The sequence below is a fragment of the Perca fluviatilis genome, chromosome 4 (genome assembly GCF_010015445.1).
Source record: "Perca fluviatilis chromosome 4, GENO_Pfluv_1.0, whole genome shotgun sequence".
Lineage (NCBI taxonomy): Eukaryota > Metazoa > Chordata > Actinopteri > Perciformes > Percidae > Perca > Perca fluviatilis.
In genome coordinates this window covers 10,340,354-10,364,045 of record NC_053115.1, presented here as the reverse complement: position 1 = coordinate 10,364,045, position 23,692 = coordinate 10,340,354, and the positions used below count along the sequence as shown (strand labels likewise).

At 40.7% G+C, this 23,692-nt stretch overlaps 2 protein-coding genes across 2 annotated transcripts; both read right to left on the bottom strand.

The window, feature by feature from the left end:
- Window positions 1–4,100: 4,100 nt before the first annotated feature.
- LOC120557177 (globoside alpha-1,3-N-acetylgalactosaminyltransferase 1-like) lies at window positions 4,101–7,314 on the bottom strand. The gene is made up of 3 exons (XM_039797264.1): window positions 7,020–7,314; window positions 6,078–6,140; window positions 4,101–5,738 (listed from the first exon to the last, which is right to left on the bottom strand). Exons 1-3 carry the CDS (start codon window positions 7,051–7,053, stop codon window positions 4,804–4,806), a joined length of 1,032 nt encoding a protein of 343 aa, XP_039653198.1. The 5' UTR covers window positions 7,054–7,314; the 3' UTR covers window positions 4,101–4,803.
- A 1,112-nt stretch (window positions 7,315–8,426) lies between these two features.
- On the bottom strand, window positions 8,427–23,366 carry pcsk1 (proprotein convertase subtilisin/kexin type 1). Its single transcript, XM_039797263.1, has 14 exons — window positions 22,909–23,366; window positions 21,617–21,721; window positions 21,392–21,514; window positions 17,673–17,819; window positions 16,479–16,555; window positions 15,567–15,655; window positions 14,630–14,802; window positions 14,126–14,338; window positions 13,860–13,960; window positions 13,531–13,764; window positions 12,151–12,308; window positions 11,902–12,035; window positions 11,609–11,770; window positions 8,427–10,659 (listed from the first exon to the last, which is right to left on the bottom strand). Exons 1-14 carry the CDS (start codon window positions 23,095–23,097, stop codon window positions 10,231–10,233), a joined length of 2,334 nt encoding a protein of 777 aa, XP_039653197.1. The 5' UTR covers window positions 23,098–23,366; the 3' UTR covers window positions 8,427–10,230.
- Between the last annotated feature and the right edge of the window lie 326 nt (window positions 23,367–23,692).

The following is a 23,692-nucleotide window of genomic DNA, read 5'->3' as shown; positions in this document are numbered from 1 at the left end:
TGCACATATTCTTCCTATTTTTCAAAATGAAATGCCTACCACAACAAGCACACTGTGAGATGAATAGTAAAATCAAGCACTATGCTTTCAATCCTCTTTTTGATCTGCTTTTTGAACTACTTCGCCTGTGTTGGCCTACAATCATTTTTCATGTGGTTCCCTTTAATGAAATGGGCCATTATGTGACATTGGCACAGTGGGCACAAGTGTGTCCCCCTGTGAGCTGCACCTCCACTATCTCTCAGTGGCAGTCCCCTTGACCTGGTGATTAGGGCAGCATGTTTTGGTGTGGAGAAGCCTTGGGCAGGGTGGGGAAAGGCCTGTGTGAATCCAGCAGATTACCATTAGCTCTTCACCCCACCCATTCCCTTGACCAGTCACACCCACACGCACGCACACAGACACACACACACACACACACACACACACACACACACACACACAGACACACACACACACTCTCTCTCTCTCTCTCTCTCTCTCTCTCTCTCTCTCTCTCTCTCTCTCTCTCTCTTTCACACACACACACACACACACACACACACTCGCAGGCACCTGCATGCACGCACATACATTCTTCCTATTTCTCAAAATAAGATGCTCCACACAGATATGCAATCAATTTAAAGATGAATACATGTGTGGAATGCAAAATCTAAAACAACATTCAATGTTGTGATCATTAATATCATGAGTACCCTTCATTTACAGTTACTGTAAACAACTTTTTTTCAGAGCATTACATTTCCTGTATTGAGCCTTTTCATGCCAATTTTTAAGTCTGTTTAACTCCAGAGGTGCTCTGGTTTGTCTGACAGGTCGCCTGCTGTGTAAATAATTAAATAAAGCCTTTGAGTGGATAGGACTCATTCATTTTAGAGCTTTGTTTACAGAGGCCCTGAAGGTGTCACCTGATGAAAGCTCAAGAGAAGAATACTTCAAAATGACACATCCTTTGCTTAGGGCCAAACATTAAACACAGGAAGATTATGGATTACCTAATCCGTTTTACCAGTTTTCTATGAAGATTATCACTGACAATTATCTTTCAAATGTGGCTATATGTATTGTTTCATTTTTTGTTCAACACAGAGGAAATGTAATATGCTCCTTTGCCACTCTGTGATTTTTTTTTTTCTAAATTACTTTTCATCATTGTTCTGTGTAATACCAGGAATATCCTTCTACCTTACAAGCAATTCTGAATAACTACAGAGGTTAATCATTGATAGGTGTATTATTTGGCCAGGCTCCGATTTTGGTCCTAATCAGAGTCTTAAAGTCTGGAGTCTGAAATCAGCAACAGTGATAAAGATGCCCTTTTTCTGTTGTTAGATCAAAGGTTTACATTTGAATTTGCTCTTTCTTAAAAATTGTATTTATCCTTACCATGTGATCTTTTACTATGCTAATGAAGTTAACTAACAAGTCGTGCTACCCACACCCACTATAATGTGTAAATATTTAAAGGTTCTTTATGCATTATGTGAATGAAAAGCACTGTTTTTTTTTGCTAAAGAGGTAAACTGAGTCTTTTGTTTTTGTTAAACTGTTTTGTGTCTGGTTATAGGTTCAGGTGTTTCTGTTGGGTTAAAAACCAGTTAATGCAAATACTGCTAATGATTGGTGATAATTATTGTATTAGCTTTCTATCTATATTACCAGTTCATCACACAGTGAACATTACACTGACATCACAACGATCTCGGCCTGTTGAGGTATTTATTAAACTAATCAAAGTATCTCGGAATTAGGTTTGTGGGATATACAGTATGTAGCAGATAAGAAACAAAAAATGGATATTTGCATAACTAGAGAACGTAACTGGTTAAATATTAAAGTTCACCTTAATATGTAAAACCTGTACAATGTTGTAACATAGCTAACTTATTGTGTATAGTTTAACTAAAGTGAAGGGGAATTAAATGATTATTTATTGATGAACACCTACAGTACTCGTGACTAATAATTGAAAAAGTCTCCAGCAGTTTAACTTACCTGAGTGACCTGTAACCAGAGCTGTATAGTAACGAAGTAGAACTACCTCACTACTCAACTTAAGTACTAAAATGCTGTATCTGTACTCTACTGGAGTATTATTTTTTTCTCCTACTTCCACTTTTACTTGAGTTCATATTTTCGATGAGTTTAATACTTTTACTCCGATACATTTTTTATGTGCTGCATTGTTACTGTTGTGAATTTTTCACGCTACATAATTTACGTAAGAAATCCCCAAGATCGCGTTGTGTTTCTTTTCATTACGGTCACCCGTTCAGAAGTCAGAGACGATGTAAGTTTGTACTCTTTCTATTTAGCTATTGTTACAGCAGAGTAATCTATTCCTGAGTTGTTTCAGTCTGCAGTGAGTACTGAATGTTAACCGTTTCACCCTGTTATGTGAAGCTGCTAGTTTATCTGTACGTTGCTAGCTTGCTAACTTTCCTGTTCATCACACGTTACTAGCTAGAGTGTGATATACGTATTTTGGGCTTTAATTGTTACTGTGCTGGAGAGGATGTTCATTTTACTTGCACAGTGTGATAATTGTACATTTTATTTCAGTATTTGTAAATATTTGTTATTTTTAATATAATATAATTAATATTTGTTAATTCCTTTGGCTAGAGCCTTGGCTAAACATTTGACATAATATAAACAATATGATATTCAACATTTTGACTGCTTTCTTTCATAACTAAATAACACAATACTTTTACTTTCAGTACTTGAGTAGTAGATTTTAAAATAAACTACTTGCAATACTTAAGTACAAGAAATGTTGAATACTTTAGTACTTCTACTTAAGTGTGGTGCTTGAAGAGCACTTCTACTTCTACTCAAGTCACCTTTTTGATAGAGCACTTGTACTTTTACTCAAGTATGGGTCTCTAGTACTTTATACACGTCTGCCTGTAACTGACACTAATAAGCAGGCGTGACTGTGGCACAGTGGCTCATTAGCTAGCACTTTGGCCTCACAGCAACATCCTGGGTTGGATTTTATGCAGATGCTCCAACTTCTTCCCTCAGTACAAACACATGCAGGACAGGTGACCTGAAGACTGAAAGTATATGGTTTTTGCCAATCTGTGGATGTAGATAAAGGACAAAATCACACTTATAAATTGATTAATTGTATAATTTTCTATATGTGTTTATTGTTCCCAGGTAGTCCCCATATTAAGTAGCTTAAAATGTAAAGGACAGATTTACAGCACAAATAGTTTGATGAAAAAGTGGACTCACCTTGGCTTAATCTACTCATTTGTGCAGTCACCAATATGTTCTCCCTTGCTAAGTGTACAGCAGATAGACTGTATGAAATAAGGTGCAGCATCAGCGTTTATAGTATTATGGTATGTCAGTCATGAAATAATCAGAATAAACTCATCCTTCACCATTGTATTGTTGAAAATCCACCGTACTATATGGCTGTATTATTCAGAGCAGCCCATAGGTAAAATGTTTCATTTAGCGTCACCCAAACTTAATAAATTACACTTCTGTTATGCAAATAAAACAGCTTTGCTCACCCACAAATTACTGTTATATTCAGCTAATGACCAAGGGCTGTCAATAATATGTTGTCTTTTTATTTAGAAAAGAAACATCACCAAATGCCAGGTACATCAACTTGACTTGACCCTCTGCTCCTCTATGGCGCATATGCCATTGGCAAATGTCCTCAAATGAGGGACATGAGGGAGGGAAGCACGGTCATTCGAAAATACTACCGGCTACTGATACAAAGCTCAATGCTAATCGGTGAAGTATCCCTTTAAGGAACCGGCATCGAAATGGAGGTATCGAAATTGGCACCGGTTCGAAAGATTTTGAACGATGCCCAGCCCTAGGCAAGTGTCAGTGGAAATTTAGATTTTTGTAGAAAAAGAACTAAAGATTAGTTTCAAAGGATTATCTGAAGTCTATGGAGTTTACGTGGCGATCTGGCCCTGAGGACAGATTCTGTTGGCAGTGGGAAAAAGCCATCTGCTGCTGTTTAACCCTCCCATTAAAACACAGCACACAAGGAAGAGAAAGCAGAGTGAATGTGGGAGCATGTGTGTGTGATAAAGAAATAGACAGACTCACAGTCATTTGAGTTTACCTTTTACTCCAACAGATAATGGGGAAAATAATAGTTTTTAAATGTAATGAACCTGAACCAGTTTCACCCATTTTAAAACTATTTTAGCTTTTGCGGAAGTTTCTATACACGTGCAACCTGGAGAAACAGCATCTCGTTGTATCCATTTTCCCCCCACCTGGTATTTAAAGAACTTAAAACAGCAGCTCCTCCACTTAATGATTGGCCACTGCAGGGAAAGTGTGCTCTTACACTGTTGACTCTTATCGCTGCTGACCACAAAGCCACTAGAGCAGTATCTCCGAGGCTGACATTAATGGAGAGCGCAGTGCTTTGTTTAAAGAGACAGGTCAATTTATTTTTTGTCTGCTGTGGAGGAGATAGCATGCAGAGATCCTGTTCACACAAATGGGTCTTTAATTGAGAGCAGATTGGGCAGTTTGCTTCGGTGTGATCGCAGGCTACATTTATTGGCAAATAGAACAGAAAATGAAATGGAAATTATGAATTGAATGAAGACGATTGGAATGTGTGCTTTCTCTTCATCTTTTCCCTTTATCTCCTGTCCTTTCAAAACACTGTTTGCTAAAATTTGAGCGGAGAACTTCTCCAAAAGGAAATTTACAACTAAAAACAGTAGTTCTTCATGTGGGAATGAGATCTGCATCCATACTTTACAGCGTTCAGCCAGCAGAACCCTTCTGTCCCTCATTTTACATTGATTCTCTTTTCTGGTTCCTTCCCAAAGAGACAAGCCTCTGTACAAGCACATCAGGAGCCAGGGCCGAGTCCCACCAGCTGTACTCTGGGGACAGCACACAGGTTGGCCTGTGGTCGATCAAGTAGCGGTTCAGGTAGCTCTCCTCGAGGCCCCTGGCCATTACCCCATTAGCCTGGTCCTGCAAAATGAGCAAAGAACAGGCTCGAGCCAGTTTGTACATCTCAGAAACCAACCCCCCATACAACTCAGAGGTGTAGTAGTAGTCCCCTTCATCCTCCTCCACGCAAGCTGATGAGACCTCTTCGACTTCGTAAGGAAAAGCATTTCGTGGCATCCCATAGAGCTCTGGGTGCAATGTGGCCACCAGGTCTCCTAGGATTTCCTCTCCCACAGGGGCCACAAACTCCTGATCGATGTCAGCACAGAAGATGTATTCAACCTCGCTGCCGATTGGGTTCCTGATAGCATCAGCAAGCAGGGCCATCCGGCGACGGGCCAATCTATCCCAACCAGGCAGCTCTGCAACAGGAAACACCTTCAGCTGTCGTTTTGGCCCCAACTCGATGGGAGGATCCAGAGAGCGGGGATTGTCCGTGAGAATGTAGTAGGTGACCATCTGACCAGGGAGAAAGTGGGTTTCAGCTGATGAGAGGAAACGTCGAACAAACTGGGCATAAGTTCCCAGCACGACGGCCAGCAGACCTGTATGGGTTCCCTGATTTGCAAATTTAGCCCTGCGCCAAATTGATTTACGGGTGTCACCCCACACTAAAGGAGCACCCCATGGGGTCTCCAGAGGAGTTTTTGGTGCCGTTGCCTTGATGACCGCCATGTCTGTCGTTACTCTTCCCCTGTCCATTCCCAAGGAATGAAAGATAGGATGAGATGACTCCACACTGCCAGCGGCTTTACGTCCATGGAGGAAGTCTGAAGGGGCAAAACATGTTTTCATTTATTTAACATATAACACCACAGTAGTTTTTTTTGTGTGTGAGAGATGGTAGACAGCCTGGCCTTATTTCAGCTACTTTTTAACTTTCGCTATACAGTATGTCTGTGTCTGGAATATTTATAATAATCAGTCACAATCAAGACAAAATGCAAAAAAATAGACCTTTCTGAACAACAGGACAGGATCTACATAGCATGCAACAACAAGGTTGTGGTTTACACTTACATTACCACAAGCACATTTTTCTATGCGCATTTAGTGTCCCGGGACAAAGTGTTACAGTTAGAGTAAAACAAATGATTCTGTACACTTACATATGATAAGAGACAGGAGAAAACAGTGCAGAACCAGTTGTATTCTGGTCACTCTGACTGGTCCTGTTTGAAGGACAAACACACATGTTTATGCAATTATATGAAACCATTACATGTTGTTATGATCTTCCAATAAGCACTTATTACTTATAAATGTTCCTTTAAACCCTGGTAAAAAGACCCAAGCTCATATATGAAAAGAATGTGCTGATACAAAAATATCACCCTTTGGCAGCGTAGCAACCTGCGATTGCACACATAATGTAATCTTTAAAGCATATGCAATACATATATGCTTATACGCTGTTTACTATAGCCCATGTGATGTCTATAGGCTGTATACACATTAGATAAAACTTACTTGATCTTAACAGGCCAAATAATGTGTATGCATTAAACGTATGGGGTAGTAGTCTGTTGAAGGATGTTAAAGCAAAGATGTTAAAAGATGACATAATAGGAAACAAAAGACGTATCAAATGACCAAGCAGTGACAACTGGGATATACAACATAGTAAAACTGTGTCAAAAAGAAATACACCAGAAGGCAGACCGGGCTGATTTGTGTCAGAGATTTAGGAGAAGAGATTGATTCTGAACCAAAAGTTACACGTTACATGCGATTTAAGCCAAAGCACATTTGAGTGAATGTAGATCTATGTTTATCTTCATATTTTCCACTTTACATCCCCCTGATGTGTATGCTTTTTCACCAGTCAAGAGATGTGGGAAAAATGTACAAAAGATCTTGAATTAACATATTTTCGTCTTCCTGGACACATTTTCAAGATCACATTACACATCAAAACTTCTAATAAAAGCGGTAGTGATTTAACTGAGCATGTACAAGTACAGCAGTCATAAATCAATGACAAGTGAGGGGAAAACAACCTAATATGACACGAGCAGAAGAGGTGGCGCAGTGGCTGAGGTTGTACTGACCTGCGGGCTTCTTGAAGAATGGGAATAGCGCCATATTGTGACCTGCTGGTGGATAAACACACAAACCTTTGCCTGAGGCCACTATTTTTGCCAAAACAAATTCTGCTTCTCTCTCTCTCTCTCTCTCTCTCTCTCTCTCTCTCTCTCTCTCTCTCTGTCTCTCTCTCTGCTCAAACTGTCTCTTCGTGGAAATGTGCTGTTTTCCGCCAGTGATTATTTTCTTACTTTGCTCCTTCTTTCTCTTTCTTGTCCTTGTTTTTGCAATATTTTCCACTCCCCTTTCTTCACATATCTTCTTTTTCCCTTTCCATCCTCTCCTCCTTCCCCGCTTCTGCAGTATTCAGTTTTGGAGAAAAACCAAAGCAACCAGATGTGTGTGGAGTCTGAGCTAATAGGAGGAGCTGAGGAGTGGAGAATAAGACACGATAGAACTTAATATACAGTAAAGAGGGAAGTAGATTTTAACATTCTTTCTTAACCTCTCACGTTGGAAGAATGACGATTAACGCTTGACAATGGTTAATCACTCAAAAACTCTCGGGTAACCTCAATAAATGCTCATATTTTCCTCAAATGCATTTTCCTTACAGGAAGTCCTACTTCACACATGATTTTAAGTGTTTCATGAACCTGTATAGATGAGAGTTAGTAGGAAGTAGGCAGACTTAAGTATTTTAAACCAGGCTGCAGTTTGTCAGGAGGGTGTTGTCATATTCTTTCTGTCCACAAGGTGGAGGCACTAAATAGGAAATTTAATATAACAGTCAGGAGAAAACATCAGGAGACAACACACTTTAAAAAGTTTCTAAATATTATATAGAATCATGCTATATTCTGTAAGGATATTAAAAAGACAAGTTGTACAATAGTGTCAATGATATGTTTTTATCAATAAAAAGCCCTCAGGTGGATCCTTATTTAGTTGCTGAACTCTATGTGATGAAATTTGATGAATGTGTTTGAGTGATTGTGAGCGTTGTGTTCCATTAGTTAACCGATCTAAAAAGTGTTTCATTAGGACTGGGCCATATTAAAATAAATTTTTTTTTCAAGCTTGGGGAAGATCCACAATTTTAAACTTGGAAGACTGTTATGCGTTTGCAGCCATGCTGACATCATCAGCATGATAACATTCTCAGAATGACAATGCTAGCATGCTGACGTTTCATAGGTAAAATGTTTACTAAGTTCACCTGATAGTGGGGCTAGATGAAAAGTAAAGTAATCACAAATGTCATTAGGATTCAGCCTCTGGGGAACATGAATGTCTACAAAATGTCATGACAATCCATCAACAAAAGTACTAAAAACTCACAAATTCATTTAAATTTCTCACCAAGCACTACATTCTCATTATACCACAGTTTGTTACTTTAGTGCTGCCAGAGGCTCAAACAGACTCACGAGGTCACTTTGCAGTTTATTAAGATAAATGTCATTATTTTTTTACATCGATACAGAAATTGCAACATAATATTGGTTTGTGTAAACAACTTTGGACTGAAAAAAAACAAAACATAAAGTAAACAGCACGGGCTAGACTAAAGAATGGATAAATTACAGGGTGCATGTGAAGCATTGCCCCAAACATCGTCTTTTTCCTGACACCTTGTTGGCAGAGAAGCGGGGCAGGCAGTTCCAGGCTGGAGGTTGGAGACTCTGCATAGAGGATTCATAGCTATTCATGTCATAAACACTTAAACCAGCATCTGTAAATTGATCTACACCATGTGGTGATGAGTATGCACATGTATTACAGCATATATTAAGGCGTTTAAGATGAATGTGCTTGAAGGTTGTGGTGCAGAGCCCCCTATTCTGCAGTTTCTGGTCCTTTTCTGAAGTGTAATAGGTCCATTAATATCAAATAAATAATGCCAGAGAAGTAAATGTAATGCAATACTCTGTCGAGGATTCAAGGAACTGTTTGTTGTTGGCATATTGCAGATGATAAACAAACAACATGTTAGCCACTCGCACCTTCACTGAAATACACGGAAGCTTTTTGACAGCAAATATTTTGGCAGTGCTCATTTTTGATTTTTCAGATATTAAGTGAACTATGTCACAAGAAAATAAACTGTTCAAGGGTTCGATACTGTATATATTATTTCCATAAACTATGAGGATCCTTAGAAAAATATTTCATTTAATGCAGCATTGTACTTATACAAAATTAAACAAATAGCACAAAGAAGATTAATCTGTAATTTTCCTCCACTTTGAATGTATCGCTACTCTCCAACTGAAAGAAATCCTATCTGTTTGTTACTATTACCAGAGTAGAGGTTGCTAATGTTTTATCTTTTATAATAGTGTATTGGTACAACTGTATAGTCTCATCTGCATACTTTTATAGTATATAATATTTTACACAATATATTTCTCTTAATACTTAGAAGAGGCCAGAATATGATTTTGTTACTTTCTTGAGCTCTGTTGACACCCTGAGAATAAATCTTTTGTCAACACAGGTCAAACATATCTAATTGCGGATTGACTTTGGATTTTGCTTCATTTTGAATGTATGCTGACTTTAATTTCATGACTTTATGTCAGTTTTTTAAGGATGATTTTTTTCCCTCCAAAGTGAGTAGGTGTCCCATAATAGTGTGAAACATATTGAAAATAAAACATATGCAATATGAATAGAAATGGAAAAGATTTTTTGGAAAGTGAAGATTTTAGATGTGTTTTCAAAACCATATTACAATCATAGTCTTTGTATAATATATAGATTATATAGAGATACTTATACAAAACTTATATTCTAAAGGTGGCATGCTTAAGCAGGCAGTGAAGAGAAGAGAGACAAGGCCTACCCCTCTTTTCTTATGATTTAAATGCTTTCACTTGCACTACATGGAGATACATTTTGTAGCAGAGAGGCCCTAAACAAGTTTTGAATCACGTGTGGACTGGAAATTTTGCATGACTGAATGACAGAATTAATAGATTAATGGTGATTGGCAAATCAAGATAAAGAGGTGAGGTATGCAGCATTTTGCAGAACTAAGTGGAAGAGTTCTCTTTCCTGTATTTCTTCTCTTCTCCTCCACTCTTCCAATACCCGATCCCATCCCTCTGCTTCCTCTCTTCTCTTCGCCTCGTTCCTCTGCTCCCCAACCAACACGTAACCATGCATCCCCCTAATCTTATATCTTTCTTCTCCTCTCCTCTTCCCTTGCCTCCTCCCCTTTCCTCAGGGCCTTCAATTGCGGTCATCATCTATCATCTCAAACAGGGCCTGCAGCAGTCGGTCATCTCTGTGCCTGTACGGCTTGGTGCTGTAGAAGCCATCCGTGTAATCACTGTAGACACTGTCCTCAGGGGCCCGGCCCCGGTACTTGTTGATCATGTCCAGAGCCTGGTACAATGATTGAGAGGGGAGTCTTGTTGCAGGAGGAGAGAGGCTCTGGCCCGGCTGCTGCTTCCTCCAGGTAGAGGAGGTCTTGGCTACGGACTGGGGCTGCTGCAGGGCAGGGGTCTGCCTGTTGAAGGCCGTCTGAAGAAGACGCAGCAGGGCCATGGAAGGGGAGTAGGGTGGATTAGAGGGCTTTCTGGGGTCCTTCTCTGGGTTGGAAGGGAGGGAATCTTGTGCAGTCTCAGTCTTTGGAGGTGGATAGGCCTGTGTGGGCTCCTGTGTCACCAGACAGGCAGAGAGGAGGAGTTATTGGTGGGTGACGAAAATTGTTAAATAAACATGATTCACAGTGTGTACAACATAACTATTGTCTATCTCTCTCTCTATATCTATATTTTGGCATCATAACAGTTTTATAATATATATTTAAAAATACATATGCATACAATGCAGTCCCAAAGCACCTGAACAGTGACCTATTTTCTTTATTTGTAGTCCGGCACAATGGATCTAAAATGAAACAATTACTTTAATTGTACTTTTACACTGTGATAACATTGTGGTTATACAAAGTGCTGCAATTTCTACACTGTTCACCAAATATGGATATAACATATCGTACTCAAATTTAAACTGAAAGTCAACACTTCAACCTCATAGTTATTGTTTTCTTTGAAATGTCATGTAGAGCACATCAAAAACAACAATAAACAATTAGCAATATGTCACTGGGCATTCTATACTAACACTGCAATGTATTTAATATTATTACACATTTGCTCTGTCCTTGAATTCATTTCAAATGAACTAATGACATCCCCATCAGCCTCAGATGTACTTTTTGTTTCATGCTAATTGGCAAAGGTTAGCATGCTATCATGCTAGACTGGGAAGGTAACATGGTCATCATTATATCTGCTTAAAAGCAGCATGTTAGCATTGCCACTTATAATTTAACATTTAGCTCAAAGCACTGCATTGCCTGAATACAGACTCATAGAGCTGCAAGAATGATAATGTGATAATATCACTTAGCTTTTCCTTTTGTTATCAAGTGTAAATTGTAAGTCTAATTCTCTATGACATGACACAACATCTACAGTATATGAAATGACATGTTAACGTGACACAACGTATACCCACTCTCACACATTCCTCTACAACTAAATCAGGTGCTTATTTTGTCATGAACCTTTAGCTTTACATTCTGTTGCCTTGTACTCACCTCCATCATGTCATCCATATGTTCCACACCACGGCGGTCATTCTGCACAGCATTGTAGGGAATGTACACTCTAGGTTTCTTCATGTGCTCTGGCTTCTCTGACGTCCCATGAAGAATCAGCTTCCAGTCCAAAATCTGACCTTCGTTCTGCATACGGCCCGACTGTGAGCAAAAAATAATGTTGGTTGGATCTTAGGAAAAACTGCCAGAAGCTCAGCAGTTGTACAAACAAACAAACAAACAAACAACAAAGAGCCAAATATCTTCTTTCACCAAATATGTGTGTAACTCACAGTATCTGTGATCTTTAGGGTCCATGTACCAGCAGGATCTTCTCCCCATGTATGAACAGACATGAAGTCCCAGTTCCTGAAGCCATTAGAGGATGTGTCCCTCTCCCGCTCAGCCAGCAGCACTGTGCTTGTGCCTGATGGAAAACCCAAACAGATAGATCAGCTGAGAACTTGGTTAATTCACTCAAATGTGTGTGTGTGTGTGTGTGTGTGTGTGTGTGTGTGGGTGCGCGTGCACACGTCTCTAACCGGCTGGGGAGGTGAGTGTTATGTGCAGGTCCCCTCTCCTGGTGTATTCAATGCTGGCCTCCACCTGCACATGCTCCAATGAGCTGACTGCGTTCTCCTGCCCTGCGCAGGCTTTGGTTGGAATCTCTATAGTGATCTCCCCTGCTGCTTTCAGCTCCCTGTGGATGCATTAAAATAGCAGGGAATGAGACACACAAACAGCTCTGCCGGTAGTTCCTTGGCATTTTCTCATTACTGTTCGTAGGTCTGTTAAACCGCAGCAGAGTGGAAAAAATTTAATAAAAACTACTGCTACAACCACTGCACACATTATATAGTTCAATGACAATCCCAAATTTTGGAAATATCTAAGACATCACCAGCGTACATAAGATGCACAGACAGCTTTGGTCATTCATTTGCAAAAACAGTTAATCCCCATCTCTCCCAGACATGAATGAAAGGATTTCCGTGTTCAAGCTGGCATAAAGCTGGAGGGGGTTGTAGACCACTAAGCATTGATGGAAATGTAGAGCCAAATCCTCAGGATTAGACAGGGATGTAGTAAGGTAATGGGGAATCTGGGTATTGGTGCTATTGAGTCTTATAATCCAAAGCAAATTGCAAAATGGAAACTTAAAGAAACACAGAACTCAGTTGGCCGTATGTCTACTGGTGGAACAATGTGAAATCAAAAGGCTGTTTCAAGGACAAAGTGTAGCAGCAGAGCATTAGCCCTCGACCTTCTTGGTTCATTAACCCATAAAGGAATGCAAACAGAACATCTGTTGAGACAACAGAAGGGGGGGGGGGATTATTTCCCATAGTTTGTTGGCAGTTTTTGGATTTAGTTATTTAATCCCATTGTTAACAATTACCATTTATAAGTGTTCAGAATTGATAATTGACCTCAAATTTAAATGCTCTCAGCTGTCATTATGAATGAGAGTCATGAATTCTTTTAAAAATGAATTTTGATTCATTTTAATGGCACGGAAGACCTCCCAGGATTAAGAACTGTTAACCTCATGAGTGCAGTCGAAAAAGCAACAGATGCGTCTTTAATAACACAGATCATCTGTTTGCTTTTTTAGAACCTAAAATGTCAGGACAGAAGGAAACAGAGCTCTGTCTCTATCTCTTAAATAGATACTTTGTATGTGAAAATGTAAGTGTAGACTCAGTGAATTTTAATAGTTTTGCATTGGGTCACAAATTATACCACACCATTATTATGTATATTAGTTACAATAGTTACAATCCCATATATGAGAGATAAGCTGTATTGTGCAGCTATGTGTATCATATAAAAAAAACAGTGGCCAAAAATCGTGGGTCATTGGCAAAGCAACACACAAAAATCAAAAGGTAGAAGAGAGCAGGTGTAAAACCTTCACATACCTGGGCTGGAAAGAATCATCCCTGACGATGCATTGCTTCTTTTCAGGCACATGCTTCCAAGAGGCCGGGTCGGCGAGGTCCACCAGGGCTTTAGCGTTGAGAAGGCCGAAGCCGAAGCGGCTGTTGACCATCAGCCCCGCTCCGTTCCTCTTCCACCCTGGGTTATTGGCCAAAGGATCGAACTCTGAGGTCCAGACCACAATGTGCTGCAGGTCTCTCCAGGTAAGATCTGGGCTGAGGGAGGGAAGACAGACAGGGAGGCAGACCATTGTAGATTTCATTGGGAATATCACACGTGACACAGGTGTTCAATTTGCAGTATTGCATACTTTTGTTCCAGTGCCAGGGCAAATATACCAGCAGCCAGGGGGGCAGAGGCCGATGTTCCAGTGTGAGTCTGAGTGCACTCATTGTGCAGATCAGCACTCGTCTGAAAGCAAGCAGGCAAAGTGCAACATGAAAAAGAAATTCATGTGTTAGGATAGCATTGAATAACAATGACAAGACTACCTAAAGTTACTTGACATGACATAATGTAACATAATATAACAACGTAAAAACATAACAAAATATCACACCAGGTGTAGTTACTTACAATCCTCTGGTCGGTGTAGTCTCCACTGCTGTATGCTGTAGCCAGAGTGGAGGAGCACTTCTCAGCGTACCACGGGGACAGGCCCTGCTGGGAGGCACTGCTGATTGAGATGGTGTAGATGCTGTCTGTGTAACCGTCACAGTCACAGTTATCGCCCTGGCGCCCACCATTACCTGATGCCCAAACAAAGATAGAGCCTTTTCCACCACGGCCCTTCGGAAGACCAGACGGAGAGAGAGATGAAGACGACAAGAAACGCTACATGTGTTTCTGATTCTGCCCGATTCTGATACTTCTATGTAACTCAATCATAAAATAGACACTGTCTAATGTATATCTTTGTTGACACTGACCTATGGCTTTATTTGTAGCAGCTGAATACATTATCCTTATTGATTCTGTAATGATTCCCATCAATGCTGCAGATAACAGCTCCCATTAGGAATCTCAGTCTAAGATCACATCAGCTGAGTGTGAACACAAACTGCCTCTCTTCTCATTTACCTTCTGGATACCGTATTCGAATGCCTTCTGGGCCAGGCGGCCAGGGCCCTCCACTGTCTTGCCATCATCGTTGGGTCCCCAGCTGGCACTGTAGATGTCCACATGGTTTGGATTGAACCCAATAGAGCTGGCCTCGATGGCATCAGTCACAATCCCATCCAGCATACGAATCCCTGAGCAGAGAGATGCAGGAACATCATCAATTTACGGCCACATTGTAAGGATGAAGTAAAGTTGATATCAAATGTTGCAATCCACTAACTCAGAAAGAGAAAACGAGAAAATGAAATGCATTAAAGCCCTTAATTTAAAGGTTATGAATATAATGGCTTTGTTTTAGGGCAGTAAGATCTGCCATGCTCATATTTTAAGATGCACTAAAAACACTATGGCCCTTCAGATGTTGCAGCCCTAATATTGCAAATCTATTGTTCGGGTGGATTAGAGTTCAGTTATTTTGGAGAGTAACAATGCAACTATCTTGTGAAAAAATCTGATCTCCACCTTCCTTCCCTTATGGGGCGACGCCTGCAAGCTAGTTTAGGCAGTCAACTTGAGCTGCACCGCTGTGCACACACACATGACATGCCTCACTCTCCGTATCATTTACCAAACACACCCCCTCAATTTGGCAGTCTATTTAAGCTGCACATTTCCCCATCTCTGTCTTGCCTGTACTGCTGCTGCTGCTGCTGCTGCACCTGTATCGCTGCCTGCTTACTGTATCAATTCTATCATTAGTATGAAAACAAAGGCTCTCAGAGTTTATGCTTCTATTTTTCATGATCTTTTACACTGATTTGAGTAATAATCATTTAAATCCCACACAGCAGTGACAGCAACCAGGACTATAACAATTTTACTCTCAGTCACCAGTCTCTTATTTCACACAGACACAGATTTATTGGGATGTAGAATGCTCAAAAATAGCTCTTACCTCCAACCTTGGAGTTGTATGCCACCCCAACACCACATTTATTGTTGTCTGCCTGCATAGCGATCTCCCCAGCACACCTGGTCCCATGTCTATGAACCAAAATTACATGTTTTTATTATATACTTAATTGAAACATGAACTTGTGCTTTTATCACTAATCCTGCATAAGTTCCATAAATTCATCAAGTCAGATGAGTGATTGGGTGTGATTTTGTATATATTGTACAAACATATACATACATACATTTACATACAAATAAAAGTTTCTGCTGTGCTGCTTTTGGCAGGAATCTCACTGCAATGGTTATTTTGAACTGTTTTACCTGCCCTTATTATTTCATACGATGCAAAACTCATTACAAAAGGCCACTTTATTGTTTGATTGCATAACTACTCTAGTAAAAAGGTCATGTTTAATGCAGAAAATATCGATCGTAATGACAGGGTCATGGAGGTTCTCTGATTGTGTGGCTCTGTAATCATCCATCTGGAATTATAGGCTTGTTGAACTGTTAAGTATACTGATAACAAAAGAGCACAGTGCTGTTGGCAGAGAGAAGTGTGTGTGTGTGTGTGTGTGTGTGTGTGTGTGTGTGTGTGTGTGTGTGTGTGTGTGTGTGTGTGTGTGTGTGTGTGTGTGTGTGTGTGTGTGTGTGTGTGTGTGACAGCTTGCACAGGGTGAGTCATTAATTTCAGGGATGGAGAAAGACTTGGAGAGGAGAAGCACGAGAGGCAGTAAACTGAATCCTGAGTCTTCCTATCCTTTGGCAGAGTCTGCTTAATATGTTCAACTACTTTGTGCCTTAATAATTCTTATTTATTATTACACTGGGATGCAACCAGTAATAACCAAGCCCAAGTCACAAAATGTCAAGGTAAAGTGAGAATGTCACCTCTCAACAGTTAACTCACTTGTTTTCATTAGTGGAGTCGTATCTGGGGAAAGGGTCCGGGTCGTTGTCGTTGAAATCGTAGCTGGCTGCTGCATCCTAAAAAACAGACAGAAAATAGGCTGACGTCAGAGTACATCAGTGACGAAGGCTTTAAACGCACATTTGTCAGAGCCAATCTGCTGTCATGGAGACACATATGATAAGTGACAAGAGGAGAGAGTGTTGTGTCTAAATAGTGAAACGACACATATTGAATGACAATGAGGATATAATGTTGTCAACAACCATCTTTTAAAACATGCCGATTGCTTGAAAAAGTGTTTTTGCCTGACGGGTTGTGTCCTAGTTTGACACACTGCTACAATGTATGTGGTATGGCAAGTCATGTCTTTCCTCTGTTTTTGTCTTCCCCATCATTCTCCTACACTATACAATATAATTAAATGTACAAATTATCTTTTTATTAAAGAGGAAATCCGAATGAATGCTTCCTTTCAGTTTCTGGTTCACAGTAACAGCTTTAATATCTGATTTAAATCAGATGCCTGTGACTGTCATTTTAGAATTACTGCGATTGAGTTATGCAAATGCGAGCCGCTCATATGCCTTGATTGTTAGGGATGAGCGTCTCGGATGATTGCGCCTCTTTGATTAATTAGCATTAACTTAATTACAGTGTGAGTTGTTTCCATCAGCCCTGTTGTCATACATTATTTCCTTCTCTCCTTCTCTCTCACAATCCCTCTCTTCCTCTTCCGTTCTTTTGCACAGGCAAGGCAGCGGCTTCTAAGAGCATCAGCTCTGTTTGAAACCAAACCACAGATAGGGCTTTTTAAGGCTTTTACAGTTCCTCTCAACAGGAGAAACTATTCTAAAATGAAACCTTGTTGAGCTCCCATTCAGTCACACTCACTTTCACCAGCTTGTTATTATCTGCATCCCCTTTTGAACTGTCAAAAAACGAAATATTTTCATATTCTGCATCCCTTAATACAAGGAGTACAGCCATTCACATCAAAATTAGCATCACAGCAAAATGCCCAATTTGCATCCAGGAATCAAAAACCAAAAAGCTCTTGCATATGCAGACATTATCATCTAGAAGATGTATTACTGTCTTTATGAATCGCCTTGTAAGGTGTCACCAGCAGCGTTGCTATGGCAACGGCAGACCCAGACGACGGAGGCTGTCTCCATGGAAACGGTGTCTTACGTAGTTGGAGTAGATGTCTGTGTGGTTCCACTCCAGCCCGTCATCCAGAACGGTGATGACCACTCCTTTTCCTGTGATGCCTTTCTGCCACACAGGGATCACGTGCAGGTCCAGCTTCGGCAGCGAAGAAGAAGTCCGTGTGTCTTGCTGGAAGATAGGGACAAAAGTACAAAATTACACATCTGTAATTCAACCTAAATTGTGTGTAGATTATCTCTAAAGCTTGAAACAGGCTTTATTATGATATATGTTAGGATAAGGTCAGCCATAGTCCTCCAGCTCTCTAAACCTGTCTGTTCTTCCACTGACCTTTACAGAAATACAGTACTTTATTGTTGGCTTGTTGGGGCTTGAGTGCTCTCCTAAGGCTCTCCGATTTGTAGGCAGATTGCTGCCACAGGGTCATAATGGTTGCATGTATTTTGTGTTGTATAATAATACAGCAAATCTACCGATTCATTTAACCTAGAAGATGCCTTACACTGCCTCAAGACGTGCTGTGTTTCAAGCCACAGCTCTTCTGGCTCGACTCACATTTAATCACCCTGTCGGATTATTAAGAAGGCTATAGAATATTACACGTAGTGAGTGAGGGAGCCTGCTTTAAATGGAAAATCAGCAGGGAGTGAGGGAGAGTGAGCAGGGCCTATGCCTGCTTGCTTGGGGAGTATGATTCAGAGATGGAGACAGCTACGACTAAAAAAAAAACCTCACTTCGCTCTTTGCGCATTATGTACAGACACTGCGGAACGCCACCCCAAGACGTGACTCATCCCTCTGATGTATCACCCTTTTTTCCCTCTCCTTGGCTCCCACTTTGACTCACTGTTTTCACTCCATCCTCTCACTAGCATCTTGTCTTTACCTCCCTTTCTCTTTGACAGTATCACTTCCAGCTGACAGCGAATACAACACAAATCTCAATGTAAATACACAGCAGATGTCATACTTTAACACAACATGTTTTAATAGCAATTGGCTAAAGAGGATTTCTCTCCCGTCCAGCTCATATCTACTGCTTGGCTGTTTTGGTGTAACACCAAATGACTCACTTGTTGACGCTGGCAGCAGCTGAGGGGGCTCTCAGTGGCCTGCCATGCATAGATTTTGCTGGTACACAGCAAACACACACACACAGCAGCTTATGCAAGTCTCTCTTATGCAGCTTCGCATATAAAACAAGTGAGGGGACACACACGCCATAGCACAATGAGATCCCTCGATGCACAATTAACACAGACTGACACTTGCACAGCAATGAATGCGCTCTCTCTCTCTTTCTCTCTCTCTCTCTTCTCTCTCTCTCTCTCACACACACACACACACACACACACACACACACACACACACACACACACACACACACACACAGCCATGCAGGCAGGCAGGAGGAATTTCAAGTATGAGTCACTCCTTGATGAAATTATCAGGCACTCACTCGTGATAGATAAAGAAACTCATCCTGTTCTCAGGCCTAGCTCTCTCCCCCCCCCATACTGTGAACGTCACTGTCTTCTAACCTCTCCCCCTTTGCCTCATTATCATTTGTGCGTCTTTATTTGCAAATACTAGAGGTTGGCAGGTGGTTGGTTCGAAGGTGACACCTGAAACCTTTTTTTCTTTCCAACATTTGACCTGTTTCTACATAGGTTTTGTCCTTACTGGACAGACAAGGAGAATGAATCACGATGCTTTATATGAACTCTACAGTAATGTGGCTCTTCCAGAGACACAGACAAGGGCTGATGTGGAAACACACTAAGCGGCACTTTAAGGCCAATTCCATTAGTCTCATCATCCCTCATCGGAAAAAAATGATTCATCTCAATTTGTTTTCTTATTCCCCACAAGCGTGTGACTCATGTTTGGTTAGCGCAGGTGCGGCGAAGTGGAAGCTGAGAGAACGTAGATGAGAATCTCTCTCGCTTTTCCGAATGCACACACAAACATTACGTTACATGTCATTTAGCTGACGCTTTTATCCAAAGCGACTTACAATTGCTATTTATGCCAGAGGTCACACACCTCTGGAGCAACTAGGGGTTAAGTGTCTTGCTCAGGGACACATTGGTTGATGTATCGCAGTGGGAATTGAACCCCGATCTCCTGCACCATAAGCATGTGTCATATCCACTGCACCATCACCACCCATAACACTGATGCAACAACCATTTTCATCCTGATTTTTTGTCAATCAGACTATATATTACAGTAAGTTTAGTAAATCAAATTACTTGCTATTCGGTATGTTGGCATGAATATATTGTTGAATATTATATTATATTACAGCAACATATTATGATAATTGGTCAGAATTATGCTTGATTATGGTGTTTTGAGCTAAAAAAAATGATCAATTAGTCAATCAGTAGACTTTTTTTCATTAATTTTTTTACTTGTTTTTTTAGCTGTTTCTTTCTTCATTTTATTTCATTTGGACATTTGGACTGTCCATTATTATTATTATTATTATTATTATTATTGTACTATATGCTGCGCATCGGAGTGTAAATGTGTGAATGTTTATCTGATGATCAGGTGGCACCTTGTACGGCAGCCTCGGCCACAGTGTATGAATGTGTGTGAATGGTGAATGGTTCCTGTACTATGTAAAAGCGCTTTGAGTAGTCGTTAAGACTAGAAAAGCGCTATATAAATACAGTCCATTTACATTTACATTTATTATCACTATTTTCTGACATATTATGGACTAAACAATGCAATTTAACAAATTGTTAGTTGCAGCCCCAATGGAGTAACTTATCTTAATGTATTTTGTTTGATCTGGTATGATAAAAAAAATATACAAGCAGTATCCAACATATTCACTCCATTTGCATCCAACCACTGTTATATCAACTGTCAATGGGACAGTTGCTGAGTTCAATCCAAGCTTATGGATCAAAGTCAGTAAAGATGTGATTCAAAGTGGTAAATGGCGGGGTCACAGTCAGGATAAAGTGAATGTGCTAATAATGGATCTGGAAGGGGATGCACAGCTGTGACAATCTACTGTTCTCTGATGGGCTAAACCGTCCTATTCAGGGTAAATTGGGACATAATGCACAGCGCTCTACTCTACTTCATCCTGCTGGATTATAGTCCCTCCACCCCTCTCATCTCCACACAGACTGTTACCAATTAAGCAAATGGCTCTTTTGACTAGAACTGCTTAATAGCATGCTATTGTTTCACTGTTTTCATGTTTTTTTTCCGTCTTTGCATTTCTGCACACATGCATGCATGCATACAGACTTTCTGACACAGCCCTGTGCACGTACAAATGCACATACATTGCTAACGCACACATAGACTGCACACACACTCAGTGGCCTCCTGCTAGAGGCATGAGGTATCTGTGAGGACAGAGCAGTGAACAGTGTGGAGCTGTCCAGCAGTCGAGGGGCTTCAGAGAGTCTCAGGGGAGGACAGCCCAGCCGCATGCAAACAGAGGGCTCAACCAGACACAACAGAAGTGCATAACATATGATCAGCAGCCTGGACATCAATTTAAATCTGTGGGTTTTGGAACTCTGGAAAGTACAGTGTTCAAATATTTTCTAAATAGAAAGATCTTTAAAACCAGCAAGAACTAGTTTAATTGTTGAGCACTTGTTGATTTTCCCATGTAGCCTACTTTCTCAATCAATGCTGTGGCAGACAAGCCCAATCTGCTGCTTTGTGTTGTGTGTAAGATTCAAGCTTTATTGGAGACTCACCAGGTACCACTGCTGGTTCCACATGGGATCATCAAACAGCTTATCCACTGGGCAGTCCCTGCACTCCCCGAGGGCGCCTCGCTTGCTGCGACGTTTCTCGTACTGCTGCTCTGCCCACAGCACCTAAACACAGACAAGAGGACACATTTATTCAATCTTTTAAAATGAGACAAATTGAGTTGTGCACAGAGCAGGACCAGCTGATAGCTAAAAGTGGCCACTCACCCGATCATCCTCCGACAGCCGCCTGGTGATATGGCTGGCGCTTCGTTTCATTCTGCTAGGATGATTGCGGTGTTTGAACAAGAAATGGTCTTCCAGGGCCCCGATCTGCAGAGGTAATCAGGAGACGGGCTGAACATTTGATAGGAAATGACATAATACCAGCCATCTGGTCGCTGACCTGTCACACAAGTCTAGGAACATTATTATACCTCAGAAAAAACTTCAGGAATTCCATTTTTTGGGGGGGAGCAACAAAGAAAACAGTTCAATTCAAACAGTAAAATGTTTCACTGCAGTGTTACATCTCAATTGCTATCTTTATTTTATCTATGATACACTGTGTGGTATTTTCTATTAAGTATTACATAGTTGGAAATCAGATTATAGCAGACACAGAGCATTTTCACATTTTATTTTTATTAATTATAATTGAATACAAACCAAGCACAGTGAACAGGGCCTACATGTGTGTATGCTTTGTTTTATGGATGCATTACATGTACTTTGGCGCAGGTAAAGCATGTTACAGTATATGGACTGCTAAGCAGTAAAGTATTTCATGTAAAGTCACAATGTGTCCATTCCACAGTTGACATTTTTGATGACATGTAGCTCTTTATACAGAAGTGTTTTTAAATGAATATGATATAAAAACTATATTTGAGTGATTATGGTTCTGACAGTGAAAGAAAACTGCATATAGTGTGCCTCCGTATCCTCGACAGCTCAGATAATTATTGGCCGCTGCTGTTCAGAGCTAGTTCAACTACAGGTTTCATATTAATGAGCTGCCCTTACGATTCAGACCCATGTCTGATGAAGACAGCATCAGTCATTGTAAAATGATGTGAAATACAGGGACATACAGAACAGGGAAATGAAAACCAGAGTTATCAGAAGTGTGTCAACAGTGAGTCATGGATTGATTAAATCCTTCTTTAATTTAGCTACTAAGTGCTTCCAGTGAAATGGTCTTCTTATCGAGCAAATCATAATAATTAATATAGCTATTGGCTGGCTCCACAGCTGATATTTTAGGCTGCAGACTTCATTTACATTTCATGATTCATTCTGCTTTTATGGTTTCTATTGGGTTGCTTTTAAATTAGATGTTTGATATTAAAATGAGACATTATTCAGGTCCCAGTTTGCTTTGATATAATGCCAAATAAAGAATATCCATTACAACTGCCTGCACACACCTCATTTTAGAATAATTATAATACTTTATTTTGTTGATGTCGAAACGGGTGCTTTGGTTTTGGTAGCCCCTCCGGGATATTGGTGCCTACCTGTCGGACCAGTTTGTAGTCCAGCTCTCTGGCGATCCCCTCTGCAGCGGCCAGTCCGCCTGGGATCTCCACTGCCCACTCGTTCAGGTACTGTCTGTCCCTGTAAGAGGACTCCAGCGACCGGGGAACCACGGAGAAGAGGATGGCGAAAACACAACACATCACCGCTGGACGACATCTCACTTCCATCTCAAAGGAAATTCAACCAGATGAGAAAAAAAAAAAAATCTATGAAGACTACAAACAGCTTAGATGCTCCGAAGAAAACAGATAAAACTCCGAAATGTTTTGTCGTGATAAGAAAGAAATTCCCTTGTTTTCTGGTTAGCTTATTCCTTAAGAAACAGCTGGCTGAGATGGAGGGAGCGAGAAACTGTGCGTTATTCGTCTGCCAAGGAGAGGAAATACTGCTGATGGGAAGGGCTGGTTTGTGCGTTGTGTGTGTGTGTGTGTGTGTGTGTGTGTGTGTGTGTGTGTGTGTGTGTGTGTGTGTGTGTGTGTGGTCGCGATGGGGGGTGTACACACGTCAAATTACGGGTGCTCCTACGTCAGTTTGGCGTCTACCTTTGGTAAGATGTGAGTTCGAGCAGGCTACCTGGCGGTGAACGGAAGGAGGGCGACTAAAATATCCCACTGTTTGTCCCTGGAGGAGGAGAAGACACGGGGAAGAAACACAACAATAAAATGTATCCCTAGCAGTGCTTATACATGTTCATCATGATGAGGCGGATGTCTTCCTATACCGCATCCTTCATTGACTGGTTACCTGCGCGAGACCAAAGCC

What these genes read in the sequence shown, in the direction of transcription:
- LOC120557177 (XM_039797264.1), bottom strand. Translation starts at nt 7,053, where the DNA reads ATGGCGCTATTCCCATTCTTCAAGAAGCCCGCAG. An exon ending in ATTCTTCAAGAAGCCCGCAG is followed by an intron (nt 6,141 to 7,019) that starts GTCAGTACAACC and finishes TCCTTCAAACAG; the next exon opens with GACCAGTCAGAGTGACCAGA. An exon ending in TCTCCTGTCTCTTATCATAT is followed by an intron (nt 5,739 to 6,077) that starts GTAAGTGTACAG and finishes TTGCCCCTTCAG; the next exon opens with ACTTCCTCCATGGACGTAAA.
- pcsk1 (XM_039797263.1), bottom strand. Translation starts at nt 23,097, where the DNA reads ATGGAAGTGAGATGTCGTCCAGCGGTGATGTGTTGTGTTTTCGCCATC. An exon ending in TCGAATACGGTATCCAGAAG is followed by an intron (nt 14,339 to 14,629) that starts GTAAATGAGAAG and finishes GGTCTTCCGAAG; the next exon opens with GGCCGTGGTGGAAAAGGCTC. An exon ending in GATGATTCTTTCCAGCCCAG is followed by an intron (nt 12,309 to 13,530) that starts GTATGTGAAGGT and finishes ATGCATCCACAG; the next exon opens with GGAGCTGAAAGCAGCAGGGG.